The 18704-nt window shown below is 43.4% G+C and overlaps 1 protein-coding gene across 1 annotated transcript in view; it reads left to right on the forward strand.

The window, feature by feature from the left end:
• The window catches only part of LOC135910967 (uncharacterized), a 33346-nt gene extending 16198 nt beyond the window's left edge, over positions 1 to 17148 (forward strand). Inside the window, exons 4-5 of the mRNA XM_065443042.2 lie at positions 8013 to 8145; positions 16536 to 17148. Coding sequence (XP_065299114.1) covers positions 8013 to 8145; positions 16536 to 16745 — 343 coding nt within the window. The 3' untranslated portion in view covers positions 16746 to 17148. The remainder of the gene's footprint in view (positions 1 to 8012; positions 8146 to 16535) is intronic.
• Positions 17149 to 18704: the final 1556 nt, after the last annotated feature.

The raw sequence follows: 18704 nt of genomic DNA on the forward strand, positions 1-18704 counted from the left end.
GTACTGGGTTTCATTGTAGCTTCATGCTACTGACTTATGAATAATTTTTTAATGTCATGTACTATTACGTTCAGTGTGAGTTGCAACAAGGGAGCCCGCTACTAAAGGTGCAAAATGACCGTGTGGGCTGTACCGACACATGCAAAAAATTTGGTAGAACCCAGCTTACGATGACTGTGGACAGTATAATGCGACAGTCAGCAGTGAATCAATATAGCGACATAACATATTGCCATCATCGAACCAAGTTATGTATAAGGCATGTAATGTAGCGGGACTCCTCTTTTGTGCTTCCATAAGAACACTCGGCGACATCTAGCGCTGCCGCCACAAAGTCTGTGCGTGATGTCCGAAATTCATGGAGTGCCAGTGCATGGCGAACGCTGAGTAACGTGTCATGCGGCAAATGGGCTCCTCTGTCGCGCTTCTTTCTCAACATGCTGTACCATCTAGTGGTACTGCCAAGAAGTCCGCTCTTGGCCTCTGAGATGAGAAATGTGTGGCGCACTGGTGCCTGTGAACGCTGAAAATTGTTCCCTCGCTCACCGTACAATCAGCAGCACACACTCTGCGACCCAAGTTGGCAAGAGATTCATTGAAGAGCAGCTCATACGCAGTGCATTCATAGTGGAGCTAGCTAAAGCGTTTGCAAGAAAATCGTACTTTGAAAAAGTGGAACACACCCATTGCATTAGTGGTGCAGCCTGTTCACGTGTCGAGTTGGTGTCCTTGAGGAACCCTTGTGACGTGGGTGTAGTTCATGTTTCTAATTTGAAGGAAAAGGAAAACGAAGTGCGAGAGAGTGTACTTGTGATGAGTGAGTAACTTCTGCTTTTTCGAAATAAACGCTAGGAAGACATTCATTCTCTCTGGTCCGAGGGCCTTGTTCGTCCCCTACAATGAAGCCTGCTCCTTTAATAGGAAGGTTTTAGTCTTTATACTGGCGCCGAAACCTGGGATCAAACCAGGGACCTTTAGACATCTTCCGACCCGAGATGCGCTGCATCTTTTTGAATGTCAGAATTTGTGCGGTTCACAAGACTACTAAGCTTGGGCAGCTTCGAACAAAAAGACTAAATATGATAATTTGCTGTGTTGGCTCAAGTATGTTCTTTGCATTTTGTTATGTAAAGTGCTAAATGTACATTGTGTTGCCCAACACAAAAACGGGCCATCTACGTTCACATCTCTTCACAGTGGCAATGTACATTTACAGACAATTGTAACTGTCATTTCCACCTGCAGAAGAAGAGGGTGAAAACAAAAATAATAATAAGGGTACACACTTGCAAACACACTGTCTTCTGCTGGACTTGCACTGCTGCACCCAGGGTGTATCAGACCTATAACACCACAGTAGGTGTGGTTGTTATCTTGGTGTCACTTTGTAATGCTTGTTGCCTCCTCACTTACAAGCGAAGACCTGACAGATAGACTTGTTTCCTGCAGTACCATGTGTTCATCAGGCAGTGCTTTTCTGCTCTCTAATATATTTCTTGCACACGTTTGGTGCTGATAGGAATGTGTGGCAATAAGTTCGGTAATGAGATGGTCAGTACTCGTTGGGGTCTGTTGGGATATGCTTCTTGGTGCAGTATCATTCGCAAGGTCACTTTGAATGCGAAGTCTCTTGCTCTCCACTCAAAAGAAATGCTGACCATCTTCCCTATTCCATGGCTTGCCTTGCATTGCTACTTGGCAGGCTGCAATGTCTGATGATTTTTGTGCCTTGGTCATGCTTATTGATGTATTATTTGGTCCCACTTGTTCCACACGTTGGAGTGTCTTCTCTTCTGCTCGTTTTGGCAATGTCCAACTTCATTCCATTTGTCGTTCACCTTAATGGAGCCATAAATTGCTTTAAAAGGTGTTGCACCATAAGGAAAGTCGAGAAATGACTGTGAACACCTGACACCCAAGCTGTCAAGTAGCATGTTCTTTTCCATGGAGCAGCTTGTGCGAAGCATACAAACGTCCTTGCACACCCTTTGACATAAGGGCCTGTCACTGTTTATGGGATCTTGAAAAGCCCATTCAAAAATGCTTTGATCGTGAGGTGACTTTTATTCCTCATCACAGGTTACTTCCTTTTGGATAACCTTCCACATCTGATCTGTACCAATCATCAGGCTAATACCTTCATCCTGTGGAACTTGGGGCAAGCAAATGCATCAGCAACTGTTTGATTGTGGTTCTTAAATGCATTAATAAAGTCATTGTCTGACGGAGCCTTGATAATGTAATTGCAGATTAGGGAGATGGACTTCCACAGCTTCAATCTCATGAAGAGCATCGTCAAACTGACCTTGATCAGTGACCCTCTCTAGCCTTTGCCGTGCACATTGAATTCCACTTCCATGGCCAAAGATGTTAATTGCCATCTCGACCTCTCCAACTGCTTCAAGGTTTAGGTTCTTTGATACATTCTACTTAATAAAGGTACCCTGTCTGCCATTATCCAAACTGCCTCTGGCATAGTCGGAAGGGTGTGCTCCCTCTACACGCACCCTAAATGTTTACAAAAGTACAGTGTTGTCTTTATCTTTCCCATTAATTTGGCCTAATGCGATGAAACACTGCTGACCACATTCTCTTCTTTGCTTGAAATAGCTTGCTTGCGCGTGGAGAAGGCATGTCTTGCTTGACAATGCGAGTAGCTCGCCTTCCGACAACAGTCCTTAGCTCAATGAACCTTTGTGGTACATCTGAAGCAGCTTCCAGTCGCCCTGAAAAGATGCTTCTTCCGTTCGATGTCACTGGATGCATAACAGTCAATTGCTTCGTGGCTCTTCTCACAGAAAAGGCACATCAATTTCTCGGCCAATGCAATGCTAAGAGCTGCTGCTGATGCTGTAGAAAGGGAGACAAGGCTTTCAGAGTGGGTTCAATTCTGCTCAGCATCGGAGAAATTTAAGGAATCTTTTTCGTCATCGTAAAGTGGCACATTCCCAATGGTGCATATCTAGCTACCCAAGCTGGCAACAAAGATGTTCATTGGAGAGCAGCACACATCTCCTGGCACATGCCCAGTGAGCCACGTTGGCATCAAACAGGGTCATTGAAGACAATTGCAGAGTGAGCAGCACATGCCCAGTGCTCTAAGTCGGTGTCGAAGAGTTTCTTCGAACACTGGTACCTACCCAGTTCCGCATGTACAGCGACCCATGTCGGCAATGAATGAGGTTTGTTAAAGAGCGGCACATATGTACACATTGCCACATACTCAGTGACCCAAGTTGGTCCAATGGTTGGTTTCAAACCCTGTTCCCTTGGCACAGCAGCCCAATGTGCTACCCATTCGACCATGGACCACCCAGTGACCAAGGTAGGTGGGAAAATACATACATACATACATACATACATACATACATACATACATACATACATACATACATACATACATACATACATACATACATACATACATACATACATACATACATACATACATACATACATACATACATACATCGGACCCGAAAAGTGTGCAAAGTGCCCTAAGGATGCGAATTTCACATTGAAATTGAACTGAGTGCTGTTCCGATTACTGGTAGCACTACATTACATGAAAAAATTGCACCTGTCGTTTAAAAGCGATGCTTTCAGCACCTCTTGCCCCCACTTGACGAGTGCTGGCTGCTGCTGTCTTGCCAAGTATGCAACTTGGGTTACTGGCTCTGTGCAACTGGACATGTGGCATGTCTATGTGAACATTCTTTGCCAATCCTGCAGAATGCCACTAGGGAGGTGCATAAAAACAAGCAGAAGAGTTGTTAGCAGAAAATTGATGTATAGTCTACTGCTACAGAGAAGTAAAGAAGTTGGCAGCAGAAGCAGCCGAGTGTGGAGAAGAAAATTGTAAGAGAACAAAACTGGACTAATACAAGTGCATTGAGCTACACAGAAGTAAAGAAGTAAAAGTGAAGTGAGGAAATTTCAGTAAACATCAAATAAAGCTTTGCTTATTACTGATTCCCACATGTACATAGCATCCACCAATTTCTTTCTTGTGAAAGAAAAACGGTAGGTGCATACTGTATTGAAACTTATTTTGAACATTATATTACATCAGCTGTTTCAATGAAGAATTTCAGTGATTCTTAAAACTGGGCAGAATATGTAAACACATCATATTTTGGCACCATTATACTTGCACTAGAAGTTAAGGAGTTTTGTGATACTGAATGACTCTTTAATAATGAGGATTTACAGACAAAGCAAACCACTTTGGGACAACGTGTTAATATCTTGGCATTGTATATTTCCGTCCAGTTTTACAGCCATCAAATAAAAAAGTCACAGTTTTGCCAAAAAGGCGAAGTGTCGATTGCGATAGCACAGTAGTAGAGAGTTATACGAAGTTGATAGTAGCATTATAGGCCGTATAAACTTGTAGACATTCGCTTACTAACTTAAAAAGCATGCATGGTGTCACATGCGCACAGGCAAACGTAAATACATGTGTGTCAAAAATCGTTGTCAAAACGCTGGCGTGAGGAAGACTGGCAACAATAGCAAGCGAATTGTCGTGCTGCCTCTCACTTCAACGAGAACTATAGGCAGCGGAAACAGTGCACACGAAGCTATGAGCCCCTGGCGCTCTTAGACCTTTCTCTATGCCTAGACCTTGTATTCATTGCAGATCGCTGTTATGGTAGAACCCGCACGGCCATGCCGGAGTAGAACGACTCCCCGTCCCCCCGGTGCCTTGTGTGCAACGGAAGATGGCATGCTTTGTCCTCACTTTCTACCACTTTTCTCCCTTGCAGGCGTGTGATTGAGCCACCATTATTGGCTCAACCCTCGTGCGCTTACACTCGAACGTTCAGCATACGGCGTGTGGCGATGATGTGATGAGCCCTTCGACTAAATTTATATTGCACGTACCGTATGCGACGCTGACGGCAGAAATGCACCTGGAGTGTCCATATAATTGCTATAGCAATAAAATTAATATCTTCTGTTGGGAGCCTGTCTTTTTATGGTAGTAAGGCTTCCTTGGATATCAGAAAAGAACGATTTGAAAATCTCTGCAGGCCTATAACGAGCACCAAAAAAAGGCTTTGAAAATGGTGTTTCAAGTGTATAGCATTCGCAAAATAGTGTAGACTGCAAAAGATTAACTAACATTCTTTCAGCTTTTTTTTTCATTTCTTTTTAACGCTGCGCTCCTGGTACTTCCCGCGGTCACAATCGAATGGCATGTTTGCATCACCATGACATGTATTGTTTCTGACAGGAGAGCATGTGAATGCATCATGTTAAATTGTGATTTATATTTGGGAGCAAGACAAGTCTACTGCAGTGCGGTTTGCTTTAACTCGCCTTGACAGTGACAGCACCAACAATACTAGCTAATGAACTAGTAACGTTGGAAAGAAAGACAGCTTAGACACTAAATCGCTCAGAAACACCGCAGAAGGTTGTCTCCATCTACTATGTAGTACTGTAGCGTACATGTGTAGCATATGATATGGCTGTTCGTTCAGTCATAGAGAATGAAATGGTGTAGTCAAGGGGACTTTTGATTGGGATCCCCAATTGCAATTGGCTCCTTTGCGCAAGTGGTGCAATACCGTGGCTAGTAGGAAGACAATAGGATTCGGTGATTAGCGTGAGCAATATCAAAAGGAAGCATTGGTGACAAGATTTTCATGGTGCCGTATTTGCTAAAGTTTGAATAAAACAAGTTAAGTTGCATTATATTTTTCTTTAATAAGAAAGGTGGCATGTTTTTGAGAGAAAATTACGTAGCAATGAAAAATCTTATTGCAGGCATAACAGCAGCGACAGAAAACACACACAAAAGAAGGAACACCGACAGACATACATGGACAATAATGTTCCGTCTTTTGTGTGCGTTTTTTTGGCGCAGCTGTTATGCCTGCAATAAGTGACCTACTGACCGAAGGTCTCGTGTTACTGAATGAAAGATCTAAACATTGCGGGATATTATTTTAGGAAAAAAAAATCAGTTGATTTAAAACAAACTACATTTGAGGTTTTAGTTTGCTATCATCATCATGACGAATAGGCGGGTGAATAGAAAGCTGACAATCCAAGACTGTTCCCGTGGCAAACTTTGTTTTACCGCTTTTTATGTTGCCGTTTTAACGATTTTACGCTGTGTAATCAAGCGCAAATGCCGTATATAATCGCCTTACTTCACATAGGAGGTTGCGAAGAGATTGCATAAATAGCAGGGACGTCCGCTATGGTGCAGTTGTTTGTAAAATTGTGAGTACTTCGTGCTTATTATTACGCTCAATCGGGAAAAGAAGTTGTTTCTCACGATTGTATCTCGATGTTCTGGCCGCTATAAAGAGCGCCAAAAATTGCGCGCACTGTTTGCATTTGCCTTATCATGTACGACATACGTTCGGTTTCACGCAGCCTTGTCTGCAACCGGTCCCAGCGATCGCGTACAAAATAATACGTGCGGACACATTCAGACAGAGATTTTAGCGCATATCACAGTGTACTACCTTTTTACAAAATACAGTACGGAGTATACTGCAAACACGACCCGTTTGTACGACGCGATTATTTTGAGTACCCCCGTTTTGACTCTTGCTCGAACTTTATAACGGTGTCGCACGTCCGCTTTCGATTGCGATCAAACCCGATCCGGATGAAAATGATCGACCTCCTCCGCGCAGCTTGCTCAAAGGAACCAATCGCGACCGAGAAATTCGATCCCGATCGGGCTTGATAGCAATCAAAAGTGCGCCGTGTGACACCCGTGTTATAGACCCGGGCAGCTGGACAAGCGATTGATTGTGATAACAGCACGTGTTTCGCTGCACCCTAGACTTGGTTTAACCCATAATGCCCAAGCACAGTTGCACATCAAGAAAAATTATAACAACTTACACACCTTTACTTCTGGCGATGGAGGGTACATTCGTGGAAAAAAGAAATGGTTAAGAAAACCCAGCAAAATGTTATATGAGTAGAAGCCGAATTATTACGCAAATAATTGGTAATAGGCTTGCTGAGCTACTCACAACTAAAAACTCCCTCCAGCATACCAAAAATGCTACTATAAATTATGCATTGAGTTTGCCATGCTTAATTCAGAATTTTTAGGTATGAAACTCAGTATTGCAAAATTATACATTGAGCATTAAAAATCACTGCCCTGTTTTTTTTTGTTGTTGTTGTTTCCTACCCTTCTTTGTGTGTGTCAGCTGTTGTGCTTAAAGAAATCCTTCACGATAACATCGACTAATTATCTTAATAAAACTTCTTCCTGCGGCAAGTTGGCGCGATTTGGAAAACACCATTTATGGCGCTAAAAGACATGTGCAAAGGAGAAACACACAGAGCGCCAAAGACATGGGCCCTTGTGTGTGTCTTTTTAGCACCCTAAAATCATGTTTTCCAAATAGAGTAGTGAGATCACCTCGCCATCTTGCTGCATTGCAGGGTTAAGATGTTCATCAAAGTGAACACTTTCCTGCACTAATTTTCCTGACCTTCTGGAAAGACTTGGAAATAATTTTGTCAAAGGTGAAGTTCACTGGAACAACAAAGGTGCATCCTTGGCCTTTCCAGTTAACATGATCTACAACTGAAGGCCTTCGTGAAGTTTTGTTCCAAGTGGTGACGTAAGCACCAAATGACTCAATTGCTCTGGGAATGTGCCACACTATCAAATGCACAATGACCTGTGTCTTTCCATTGTCTGTGCCCCTATCTTTTGTTCTTATCATTGCTGCATAGAACCTTACCTGGAACGTAGGGATGAGTGCAAAATGCAATTGCACAATGTCAAAGAGTTTATTCAGACAACGTATGGTACAGTTGCCTAGGAATTGTATATTTCCATCCAGTTGTATAGGCAACAAATAAAAAAGCCACAGTTCAATTCGCCAAAAAGGCGAAGTATCGATTGCGATAGCACAGTAGTATACAGTTATATGAAGTTGATAGTAGCATTATAGGCCATATAAACTCGTAAACATTCGTTGATAATGATAATGCGGTACCCTTCTTCATTGTCCATGTAGGCCAGGAGCATCTGGCGCTGCTAACAAGACGAGCATTCCAGAATGGCGCATTGTTGAGCTCCAGGGAGACTTGATGACAAATGATGAAGGGAGTGCTGGCCAATACATTGGTGACCTTCATTACACCAAATCGGTACGATATGTTCAGTAATATCTGTTGGTTGACTAGTCAATCCATATTGGTGAAATAATCAATAATGCAAGCCTAGACCAAGCCGTGAAAGGAGAGAAACCCACAGGACAGGCACTACTTGTAAACTAAACTATGTTTGACCAGACACACACACACAAACAGAATGCTCTATGCTCATAGTGACAAAATGGCCAGGTATATAACATCACTACTGTGTCAGAACACCTATTCACAGTATGCAAAAAGGTGAGGCATGAGTTGAGTTGATAGTCGGCGTTTGTGTTGTCCACGTCTCGTCTCTTGTGTCCTGTCTGCACGCCTCACCTTTTTGCATAATGGTTCCTTACCAACTAGCTCAGCTTTATGTCATTCTATTCACAGTATTTTTGTTGAAAAAGTAAAAGTTTTCATTGGTGTGCAGTATAAGAGAAATGTTGGTGCAACTGTGATCACTAATGTTAGTTTATTTACATGCAATCATGTCACCACCCATACTAAAAATTTGAATCATAGAAAGAATGGTCTTACATGTGCAGGATAAGCAATTTGTTACTAAATGGGAGTTGGCTTGTTCTTGACCGTCAACTCATGATTGCAATCTCACACATTAATGAGAACATCTGGCCGATATAGACCCTTCCGCATGTGAGTGGGATTTCAAAAACTAGGTTGACAAAACACGATAGCATAGGGCCTCAGGATGTTTTTTCACCACACAAGGCTTTTTGAATGGATCTGAAATGCATGAGCACAGCTAGACCAAGTATGGGATGTGTTTTCTTATATTGAGGACGATGATTTAATCTTTTGCAATTTCACAGAATAGTATTTATTTGGGTTGAAAGTATGGGCTATGCTGTACTGCAGAGAAGATTGCCGTTGAGGCCATTATTTCTGTTCAGAAGAGACGGCCCCCACTGCTGAGTGTGAAGGCGCATAATAAATTTCGAATTGCTGCAGCTGTACTTTGACTTTGGTGGAATGCAAAAACATTCACATACATTGAGGTGGTCTGGCGCCAAGTGTAGGTTTGTGGCAGAGGACTCCACCAGTTATCATTGTTAACATGAGGAAGCTAAAAAGTTGCTGCAGAGCCGATGTCACAATGACTGACAACAGTAATGCATCAGCATTCAATCAATATGGCGACACAGTGTGTTGCAACCATCTAAACGAGCTATGTATGAGGGGTGTAGTGCAGCATTGACTTAGAAACACTCAGCACCAACTAGCGCCGCTGCCTCGAAGCCTGCGCGTGGCCTTTGAAATGCATGGGGCACCGGTGCTCGCAAAAGAGTGAAAAATGAAGACGTGTATTCAAGAGTGGCACACGCCTCCTGACACATGGTGGCCCAAGTAGGCATCAAAGAGGTTCACTGAAGAGCAGTTCAGACCGAGTGTCACATATGCAGTGCTCCAAGTCGGCGTGAAAGAATTGCTTCGAACAGCGGTACCTACCCAGTCTCGCATCTTACAGTTACCCATGTGGGCATGAAAGAGGTTGCTTGAGGATCAGCACTTATGTCTATCCCAAGTTAGTCCATTGGTTGTTTTCGAACTAATGGTTGTTTTATCAGCTGCCCGGTATGCTAACTAATCGACCATGGACCCAGTGACCCAAATAGGGAGAACGGGTAGATACGAGGGGGTGCTGAAATGTTCCTGGCTTTGCACAGAAAAATTAGCGTCCAAGTTTTGGAAGTACACATATATTCAACATATTCCTCCCTCAGACTGATGCACTTGTTACTCCGTTGCTTCAGCTTTTCTAGTCAATTTAAGAAAATCCCTGTGATAGGTCATCAAACAAGCTCTCAGCAGCATGTTTGACATCAACAATGTCGTCAAAAAGGCAACTTTTTAGGAGTTTCTTCAAGTTCGGAAACAGGTAGTAGCCAGGAGGCGCCAGGTCAGGTGAATAGGAGGACGATGGACCAATTGGAAATGCAGCGTTTTCATTTTGGCAGCCACAACGTTGGACGCGTGTGAAGGTGCATTGTGCTGCAACAAAAGGATTCCTTTGGCCAACTTTCTCCGGTGTTTCGTCTTTACTGCCTCCTTCAACTGCTCCAGGAGGCTGGTGTAGTACTCTCTGGTTATACTAAAGGGCTGAGGCAGGTAGTCTGCCTAAAGAACACCGTCTTTGTCCCAGAAAAAGGACGCAATGACTTTTTTGGCCGCTTTCTGGGTGCGGAACTTTTTCGGTTGCAGGAACCCATTGTGACGCTATTCCTTTGACTGTTCCTTGGTTTCTGGGTCATAAATATGGAGCTAGGTTTCATCCTCGGTCACTGACCTATCCAAAAAATCCTTTGTATCATCAAAATGGGCCAAAACAATGCTGGATGCCTCAACTCATGCCTCTTTCTATTCACTGTTCAAACATTTTGGCACCCACTTTGCTGAAGGCTTGTGCATGTGTAGGATATTGGTAGTAATGAAACAAACACACTCCCAGCACATGTCAAGTAACTGGGCTATCTTGTTGGCGGAAATTCGCCTATCCTAGAGAATAAGCTTATGGACATTACCGCCTGTTGCCGGATTTGTTGAGGTTGTGGGCCGCCTACTGTGGGGTTCACCTTCAATATTAAAATGCTCAGTCTTGAAATGAAGAACCAAGGTTTTTACTGTGCTGTAAGAGGACACTTTTCCCCTGATGTTTCCGACATCTCAGTGCGAATTTCCTTTGCAGATGTTCCCAAAAAAAGCAAAAAGTCCATGATGCCCTGTAACTCCACGGAGGTGAAACTAGCTCCTGCCTCTGCCATCTCATGTTCTATCTGAAATTAAGATAGTTGTGAAAATAAGACACATCTCATATTTTCATCATTGCTTAACCAGATATCAAGCTTTTAATGATACCAAGTTTATGCTGGCATATGGGGCAGAGACTTGGAGGGAGGAAGGAAGGAAGGAAAAACTTCATTGCTCTATTTACAGCTTTCAGCGGCTAACAGAGGTCTTCATGTTTTACTGAAGTCTCCGTCGTCTTGAGTGGTTGGCGCCCCTATTCCAGAGCACCACTGAGCCTGGCCACTTTGAGAGCGTGTTGGACCAATCCTTTTTGGACTGTGAGCACACTGACAAAGAAGCTTGACAACAAGTTAAGGACTGCGCAAAAAGCGATGGAACGAAGATTGCTAGGCATAACGTTAGGACACAGAAAGAGAGCGGTTTCGATCAGAGAGTAAATGGGCATAGACAATATTCTAATTGGAGTCTTTGCATCAAGTCCTCATTCGATAAAGTTGACAAAACTTGCTAAAGCATTTAAACTTCTTAATCTGTTCTGCAGCTGTATGCTTTTTATGATTCCGAAGATGTGAGAAATGTGGTGAAACTTTTCTATCGACAGATTTAATTGGTAGCTGAAAAGTTTGAGGGATTTTTTTCGTCATTGTAGAACGGCACTTTCCCAGTGGCACGTACCTAGTTACCCAAGTTGGCGAACAAAGATGTTCGTTAAGGAGTGGCACACACCTGCTCGCACATACCCAGTGGTCCAAGTTGGCATCAAAGAGGCTCATTGAAGATCAGCACAGACCGAGTGGCATTCACCAAGCGCTCGAAGTTGGTGTTTAACATCATGTTGAACAGTGGTACCTACCTCGTCTTGCGTGTTGCGGTGACCACTGTCGGCGTGAAAGAGGTTTGTTGAAAATCACCACTTATGGACATTGACACATACTCAGTTACCCAAGATAGTTGGATGCTTGGTTTAGAACCCTGTTACCTCAGCAGGGCAGCCTGATGCTCTACTCAATCGACCATGGACCGAAAAATGCATGGAGTGTCCTATGAATGATAATTCAATAAAAAAGAAAAGAAGCTCTCACAGAGCTGCTGGCTCGGAGTTTGCGGTGTCACCAGTCACCGACACCTGGGGGTAATGTAGTTACCCCTGAGGTGCTCCTTCGATATGCTGCCCTGAATCGAACCTCTGGCTAAGGCGTGCATGGTTGTTGGCTCGGAGTGCGCGGTCTCGCCAGTCACCGACACCGGGGGGTAATTTCATTACCCCTGAAATGCTCCTGTGCTATGTTGCCCAAAATCGCTTGTTGAGGTGTGTGTGGCTGTTGGTTGAGATTCCCACGTAGTTTTTCTTGCGGGCGCCTGGTGAACCACTGCGATGCCAACCTTGTCCAAACCCCTGTGTCTAGTCTCCAGTTGTGGGTTCTAGAGGTGTAGGATCTACGAGTCAATTTAGTGGTTTGCTTACAACCACAGCTGTGTGCAGTTCATTATAGCAGTCATTTATACATAATGCTACTCAGGCTCACTGCCAAAGCACTTGTCACCCAACCCCAGAAATTGGCTATATCACGAATGGTGCCTCTTCAAGTTCTGCAGCTCCTTCCTGCATGCTAGTTGTCTTCCCGAGAACCATGATCTACCACTGGAGTTGTGCGAGGGGACATGAGTTGCGTCCTGCACATTATTGTGAACTATGGCATAGAAAGAGACGAGCCGCATCCTCTGCCACTGCAGAAAACCAGGCAGTGACCTCAGGTACCGGATGTGCATACTCAGTGCTAGGACTGTGCTCAGATGCAATGTATCTGCCTTTGAGCATCTTGTTGAGCCTGGCTAGGCCACTGCTTGAATGAGCGCCTCTTTATACCAGGAAAGGTGACCACGATGCTGAGTAGAAATGGATTCGGTGGTGACCTGAGAACCTATGAGATAGAGTGTGGTGCCTTTTAATAAATGTATTTCTTAAGAAAGTCTTGAAAACGGAGTAATAATTCAAATGTCTGACAAATAATAATGTTTTTCATGTCCTAGACTAAAAAATGGCGGCAGAACCCATTTCATGATGACTCTCGGCAGTAATGTGTTGTCATTGAATCAGTATAGTGACACAACGTACTGCCACCGTCCTAACAAGTTATGTATGAGGCATGCACTGCAGAGGTACTCCTCTTTTGTGCTTCTTCGAGAACACTCGGCACCAACTAGTGCCTGTGCCACGAAGCCTTGAAGCACACATGCCTATGTAGCACCAAAGTAATAATTCTGTGTCATCACTTTTGTTTTCGTGCTGTTGGGTGGCAATATTGCTGTTGCACTAAATAATCATGAAAAGCATTACTGCACTTATATTCCATTCCAGTAATTAAATACATTTCTACATGAAATTGTAATTTTGTTATTTCACATGTTATTAACATAAGTTATGAGCTCATTATATATGCTATGGCTGAATTTCTCTAGTTTGATATCTTTTAGTTCTACACAGTGGATTCTCGTTAAGGTCAATGGAGACAGACTGAAAATTTGTTCACTTTATCGGACACCGATCTTAATAGAATTGACCCACAGCACACAGCATTTTCTTCCGGGTGAACCCAAATATTCACAGCATAAAAATATGAAGAAAACAACTTTAAAACCAATGAGCAGACACACAAAAAAAAACATTTATAGAATTTGCATGAAACAGGGTGCCTTATGCAATCTTACTTGAGCTGTTGAGTAGGTGCTGCTTGCCATCACTGTGTACATCTGTGTGCATTAAAAGAAAGAGACATCATTTCACCTAGCTTGCCTAAAAATTGTTCAGGGCTCTCGTGCTGAAAAAAAAAAAGAGAGAAAGCATCAAAGTTCTTGGGGCATTATCAGCTGCATCAATTGTTAAGCTGGTTCTTTTGGTTTCTGGACAATGTCCTGCAAAGGCAGCTACAGGATATAGCACACTATTGTTTCTGTGGTGTCAGCCCCATAGATTTCCATGTCATTGGCAATGCTTACACAGCTGTTTATTTTCGCAGAAACACCATTTGCTTCTTGTGTAGCTAGCTAAGTCGCCTCCTCCAAGTATACTGACGTGGGGCTCTTGCTAAGCCCATACCATACCTATTGGCCCAAACTATTAGACTACTTTGCCCACTGGGTTGAGTTAGAAGGTGTGACAATGATGGCATGACGGGAGTAGGATCACGAAGCTGGAATGACAACAGTGAAATGGCCACGACAGCATCACTATGGTGGTGTGACAATGAATGTGCGATCATGATGGCATGATGAGTGTCAGATGACAAAGCTGGAATGACGACAATGCAACAAACAGGGCATCAGGACCATAAACCCATATCTAGTGGCCCAAACTGTTAGACAACTTGGGTCGCTGGATCAGCGTGATGACGATGGCATGACGAGAGTAAGATCATGGAGCTGAAATGACGACACTGGAACGACTGCAACAGCATCAGGACCAGGAGCATTACCTAGTGGTGCTAGAAGATAGAGAACTTGGACCACTGGGTTGGCGTAATAGGATAGATAGATAGATGGTTAGATAGTTAAACAGACAGACAGAGAGATAGATATATAGATAGGCAGGCTGGAAACCACTAAAGTATGCAAAGAATGCTATTCGCATAAAAAAAAACTGTTCACATTGTGGAGTGGCATCAGTGAACTGAGAGAATTGAGCACAGCTGTTGGTGCTGTACAGCCAGAGGATCATGGGCCCCTTGAGTCTGAGTGCATGGACCAAAAGTTTAGGTCTATCTCAGAGGAGTCATTTGATGGATTTGAAAGTAATGTTGCAGAATAAAGGCCGTAAATGCATGTTAGATACAGCTTTTGAGTCAAGAAAAGCCTGTGCTTTTTTTTTTTTTGTCACGACTGTTCCACCATCAACTTTAATTTTGTCTGTGGCCGAGCAAAGGCCTTCACCCAACCATTCTTCTATTATCTTTGGCCCTAGAGGGGGCGCTTGCTCAGAATTTTACGGTAGGTGGCTGTGTTTAGATGTGCATTAATCTTGCACTATGGTGCAGTATCAGTTGGAGTAAACAATTGTAGATGCGTGTGAGCAACCTCTTCGTGAGAAGACAAAAACTGTAGTCAACTTTAGTCATTGACTCCTCTACTCCGAGTTGTCATCACCTGTGTATGTGGCACTCCTTGGTGGTGAAGCAGAGAGACATGGCACTCTTTCCCTTCCTCTTCCTAAGCTGTCTTTTATTTATTGCACACTGGCTTCATTTATGCTTTTTTACCTCGGTACTGGTTTATTTATAAGTTGGAGAGTGTGGCATCAGCCGACTGTTTTAACGAGTACTCAAGACTTTAGGCAGATTATTGTGTAGGTGCAGTATTCTTTGCTGCAGCATCAGCAGAGTGGCTTGCGACTTAAAAAGTTCTGGGATTCCAGCAACAGACACCGGTGACATATTCTTGGTTCATAGTGTGAAGGGGCGCAGACTAAGACTAGAAGCAGACAGGACGAGCGCTAGTGTTTCTAGTCTTTGTCTGTGTCTAGGATGTTGGGACGAAATGTTTTTCATTCTGGTTTTAGTTCTGTTCCACTGAAAAGCGTCATGTTCTGGTTCTCCTCCAGAAGAACAAAAAAAAAAACATTCGTACAGGTTCCTGACAGTTTTAGTTCACATGCGAAAAATTTCGGAGCAAAGTAACAACACAAGTGTAGTATCTATTTTTCTCACCAAGTGAATTATGAATTCTGAGATCGTGCTCAGTGCCTTGAGTCAAGAAGCTGAGCATTATCTCAGAATTCATGTCGTCGAGCAGCACGTCGTCGAGTGTACTCACCGTAATGTGAGATCGCTGTTCCAATAAAATTAACTTAAACATAAACAATCAATAAAGCTTCAGTAACAAAGCGTTGTACCCACAGAAAACGAAACGATAAGCTCTTCACCGCACAATCCCTGGGTTTTGCTATGATTCCAATCTGCTAGTGCACCAAGCGGCAGACTTCGATTAATGGAGCGCTCGACTGGCTATTGCTCCCACTACCCGTGCCTGAGATACGTGCTTGTGCGGACTCCCAAGATATGCGCTAATTCTGATGTTGCCTGACATCAGTTGTTTCGCAGTGTCAACCTTCCCCTTGAACTGAAAACCGTTCAAAAGTATTGTTTGCACTCCGAAACAAAATAATAAATAATGTTTCGGTTATATTTTCGTTCTGGTCAAAAATATCATTTTTTTTTCGTTTTTGTTCCATTTTGATACACTGCCCCTTGGTGCTGTAAACCAAGAATATGTTATCGTACCAACTTGCCCGACTGTCCATCCTTCTGCAGGCATCGGTGGCACTCGAGGGCATCCAAATTAAGGGGCTGGGCCCATAACAGCTATTACTATAATATGATTGTTTCAAAAGCCACGAGAGAAAGAGTAAAAAATCTACATATTATGCAGGATAGTAGATTCCCTGCTGCATGCAGCTCATATGTTTACGACAGCATTCTTACGAATTGCGAAAATTTTCTTGGCATGTCCAAAAACGGTAGCAGTGCTTTTGCTTAAAGGCATATTATTAGAGCTTTCCTGCAACTGTTACCGTGGAAGACGCCTGTGACAGTGGCGAAACCTTTTGAATACCATGCAAACGTTCTCTACGTTTATTTCAGGGCATTCCGATACTGCTTGTTGGCCACCACATCTTGTACGGCAAAGAGCAGGATGTGGAGAAACCCTTTCTCGTGATTGAAAAGTCTGCCGAAGAAGCAGAACCACAGAACACTACAAAGGAGTACCTTATCCGCGGTGTTGTCACAAAGAAGGTCATCTTTCGGTCTCGCCCCAAGCCCATTGTCAGCAACGTACCAACAAAAGTGTGAAGACAAACCGGCAAGCTGTCGATGAGGCGACATAACTGTGATGCAACACTGTCACTGCAGATTGGCCCTTGCGGCATTTTAGGTCTACATGCTGAATAACTGAAAAGGCAGGCTTATGTACTGAATCAGTCTAAAGAGATTGAGAAAAGGTAAATTTTACTGATATTGTGGCATTTGTTTTATGCTCTAATCGAATTTCTTGAAAAAATTGGCCGAGGTGTTCTTATCTCTCATTAAAAGTCTACAGGTTATAGCACCTTTTAAATTTTTATCTCTAGAAATAGGGCATTTTCCTCTGCTTTTTGCATGGGGCGAGGTCGCTGTCACGTGAATCACACTACTGTATATCTGCAAGTGCTTGTTTTGCAAATTTTACAGACTATAAAACTTATTGAATGTTGTACATATGTGGTGTGTGATTTGCTTGTTAATTTCTCAGCAATGGCAAGACCCACTGTGGTAAATCAGTGGCTATGGCAGCACGCTGCTGGGCTCAATGTTGCGGGTTCATTCCCGGCCACACTGGCCGGTTCCGATTCGGGCGAATTGCAGAGACACTCGAGCACCCTGGAGTGCACATTAAAGAACCCCAGAGGGTCAAAATCAATCCAGAGCCCTCCACTACGACGTCCCTCGTAACCCAATGTGCAGTTTGGAACATGAGGACTTGCAGTTTAATATTTGATGCTTTTAGCAATGACAGGTGTCAAATTTGAACTGCGTACATTTCACCCTGTTCAAGACAGAAGTTCCCAGGAGGATGGAGGCTTGAATGTGATCAACAGTAACTCTAAGAAAACATGTTGCTGGGCCAACGTTTCGACAAAAGAACTTTGTCTTTCTCAGGGCAGCAACTGTGTTAGTCCTGACGATGGCATGTCCCCTTGTCAGAACATTGGCTCCAGTGACATCGCTTGTCCAACCATTCTTAATCATTCCACCCTGTTTGGCACGCAGCAGTTCTATGGTTCACTACCTTTACGTGGAGGAGGTTTTATTCCTCTCGCTTCACTCGGCAGCCATCTTTGGCACTGATGCTGAGCACACGGTCATAATATCAAATCCTGCTAGCAGCGACCACATTATTGCACTTGAGGTAGAATGAACCTGTATAATACTGTCAGTGTCAAAAGTTAATGGCTCATCACGGCAGCTATGGCATTCTGCCACTGCGCACCAGGTCTCGGGTTCAATCCCCGGCTTTGCTGGCTGCACGTTGATTTGGGCAAAGTGCAGACGCACTCGGGCACTGATATTTAAGTGCACATTATACTGAGAGATACAGTTAATCAGTTTATATAAAGTATTCTCTCAAAACATTGAGTTCATGTAACTTTACGATAAGGTGTTCATTGCCATAAGAGAAAACAAGGGCCAAACTTCCGTTTTCCAGGTTTTGCGGCAATTGTGGGTTTCAGAAAAGCACTTTCTTGCATTTGGGTCGTTGTGACGCAGTAAATGTTCTCAGAGCTTGCCATGTTCAGACCTTGGCTCATTTAGAATGCAATGAAGTCCGTCTTTACCAATAAAAAGTTTGCTAGACCTGAACAGGTGCTGTCAAAATTCATAACATCGCAGTGAGCTAGTGCAGGAATTTAAAGAAGGCGTCACCACTTGCGTTTTGCTCTTTAGCATCTTTTCTAGCTTACCAGGCCTCCTCTCACAGTAAGAGTGGCCTTCGCATTGTAGAGGTGCCGTTCACTAATACAGCTCAAGTGCTTTTCCTCGTTAGCGTCCATTTAAAGAACCCCAAGTAGTCGAAACTAATGCGGAGCATTTCACTACAGTATCTCTCATTGTTCTAGTGTTGTTGCTTTATGGGTTGCAGGGAGCGAATAAAAGCTGAATATTTCTGAAGCCTGGAATTTTGATTATCAGCCTACAAGTGTATGCATGTGTGACCAACGTAGTGTTCTACGGTTTGACCGACTGCTGACTCAAAGTATTTAGAAATTCTGC

The sequence above is a fragment of the Dermacentor albipictus genome, chromosome 2 (genome assembly GCF_038994185.2).
Source record: "Dermacentor albipictus isolate Rhodes 1998 colony chromosome 2, USDA_Dalb.pri_finalv2, whole genome shotgun sequence".
Taxonomy (NCBI): domain Eukaryota; kingdom Metazoa; phylum Arthropoda; class Arachnida; order Ixodida; family Ixodidae; genus Dermacentor; species Dermacentor albipictus.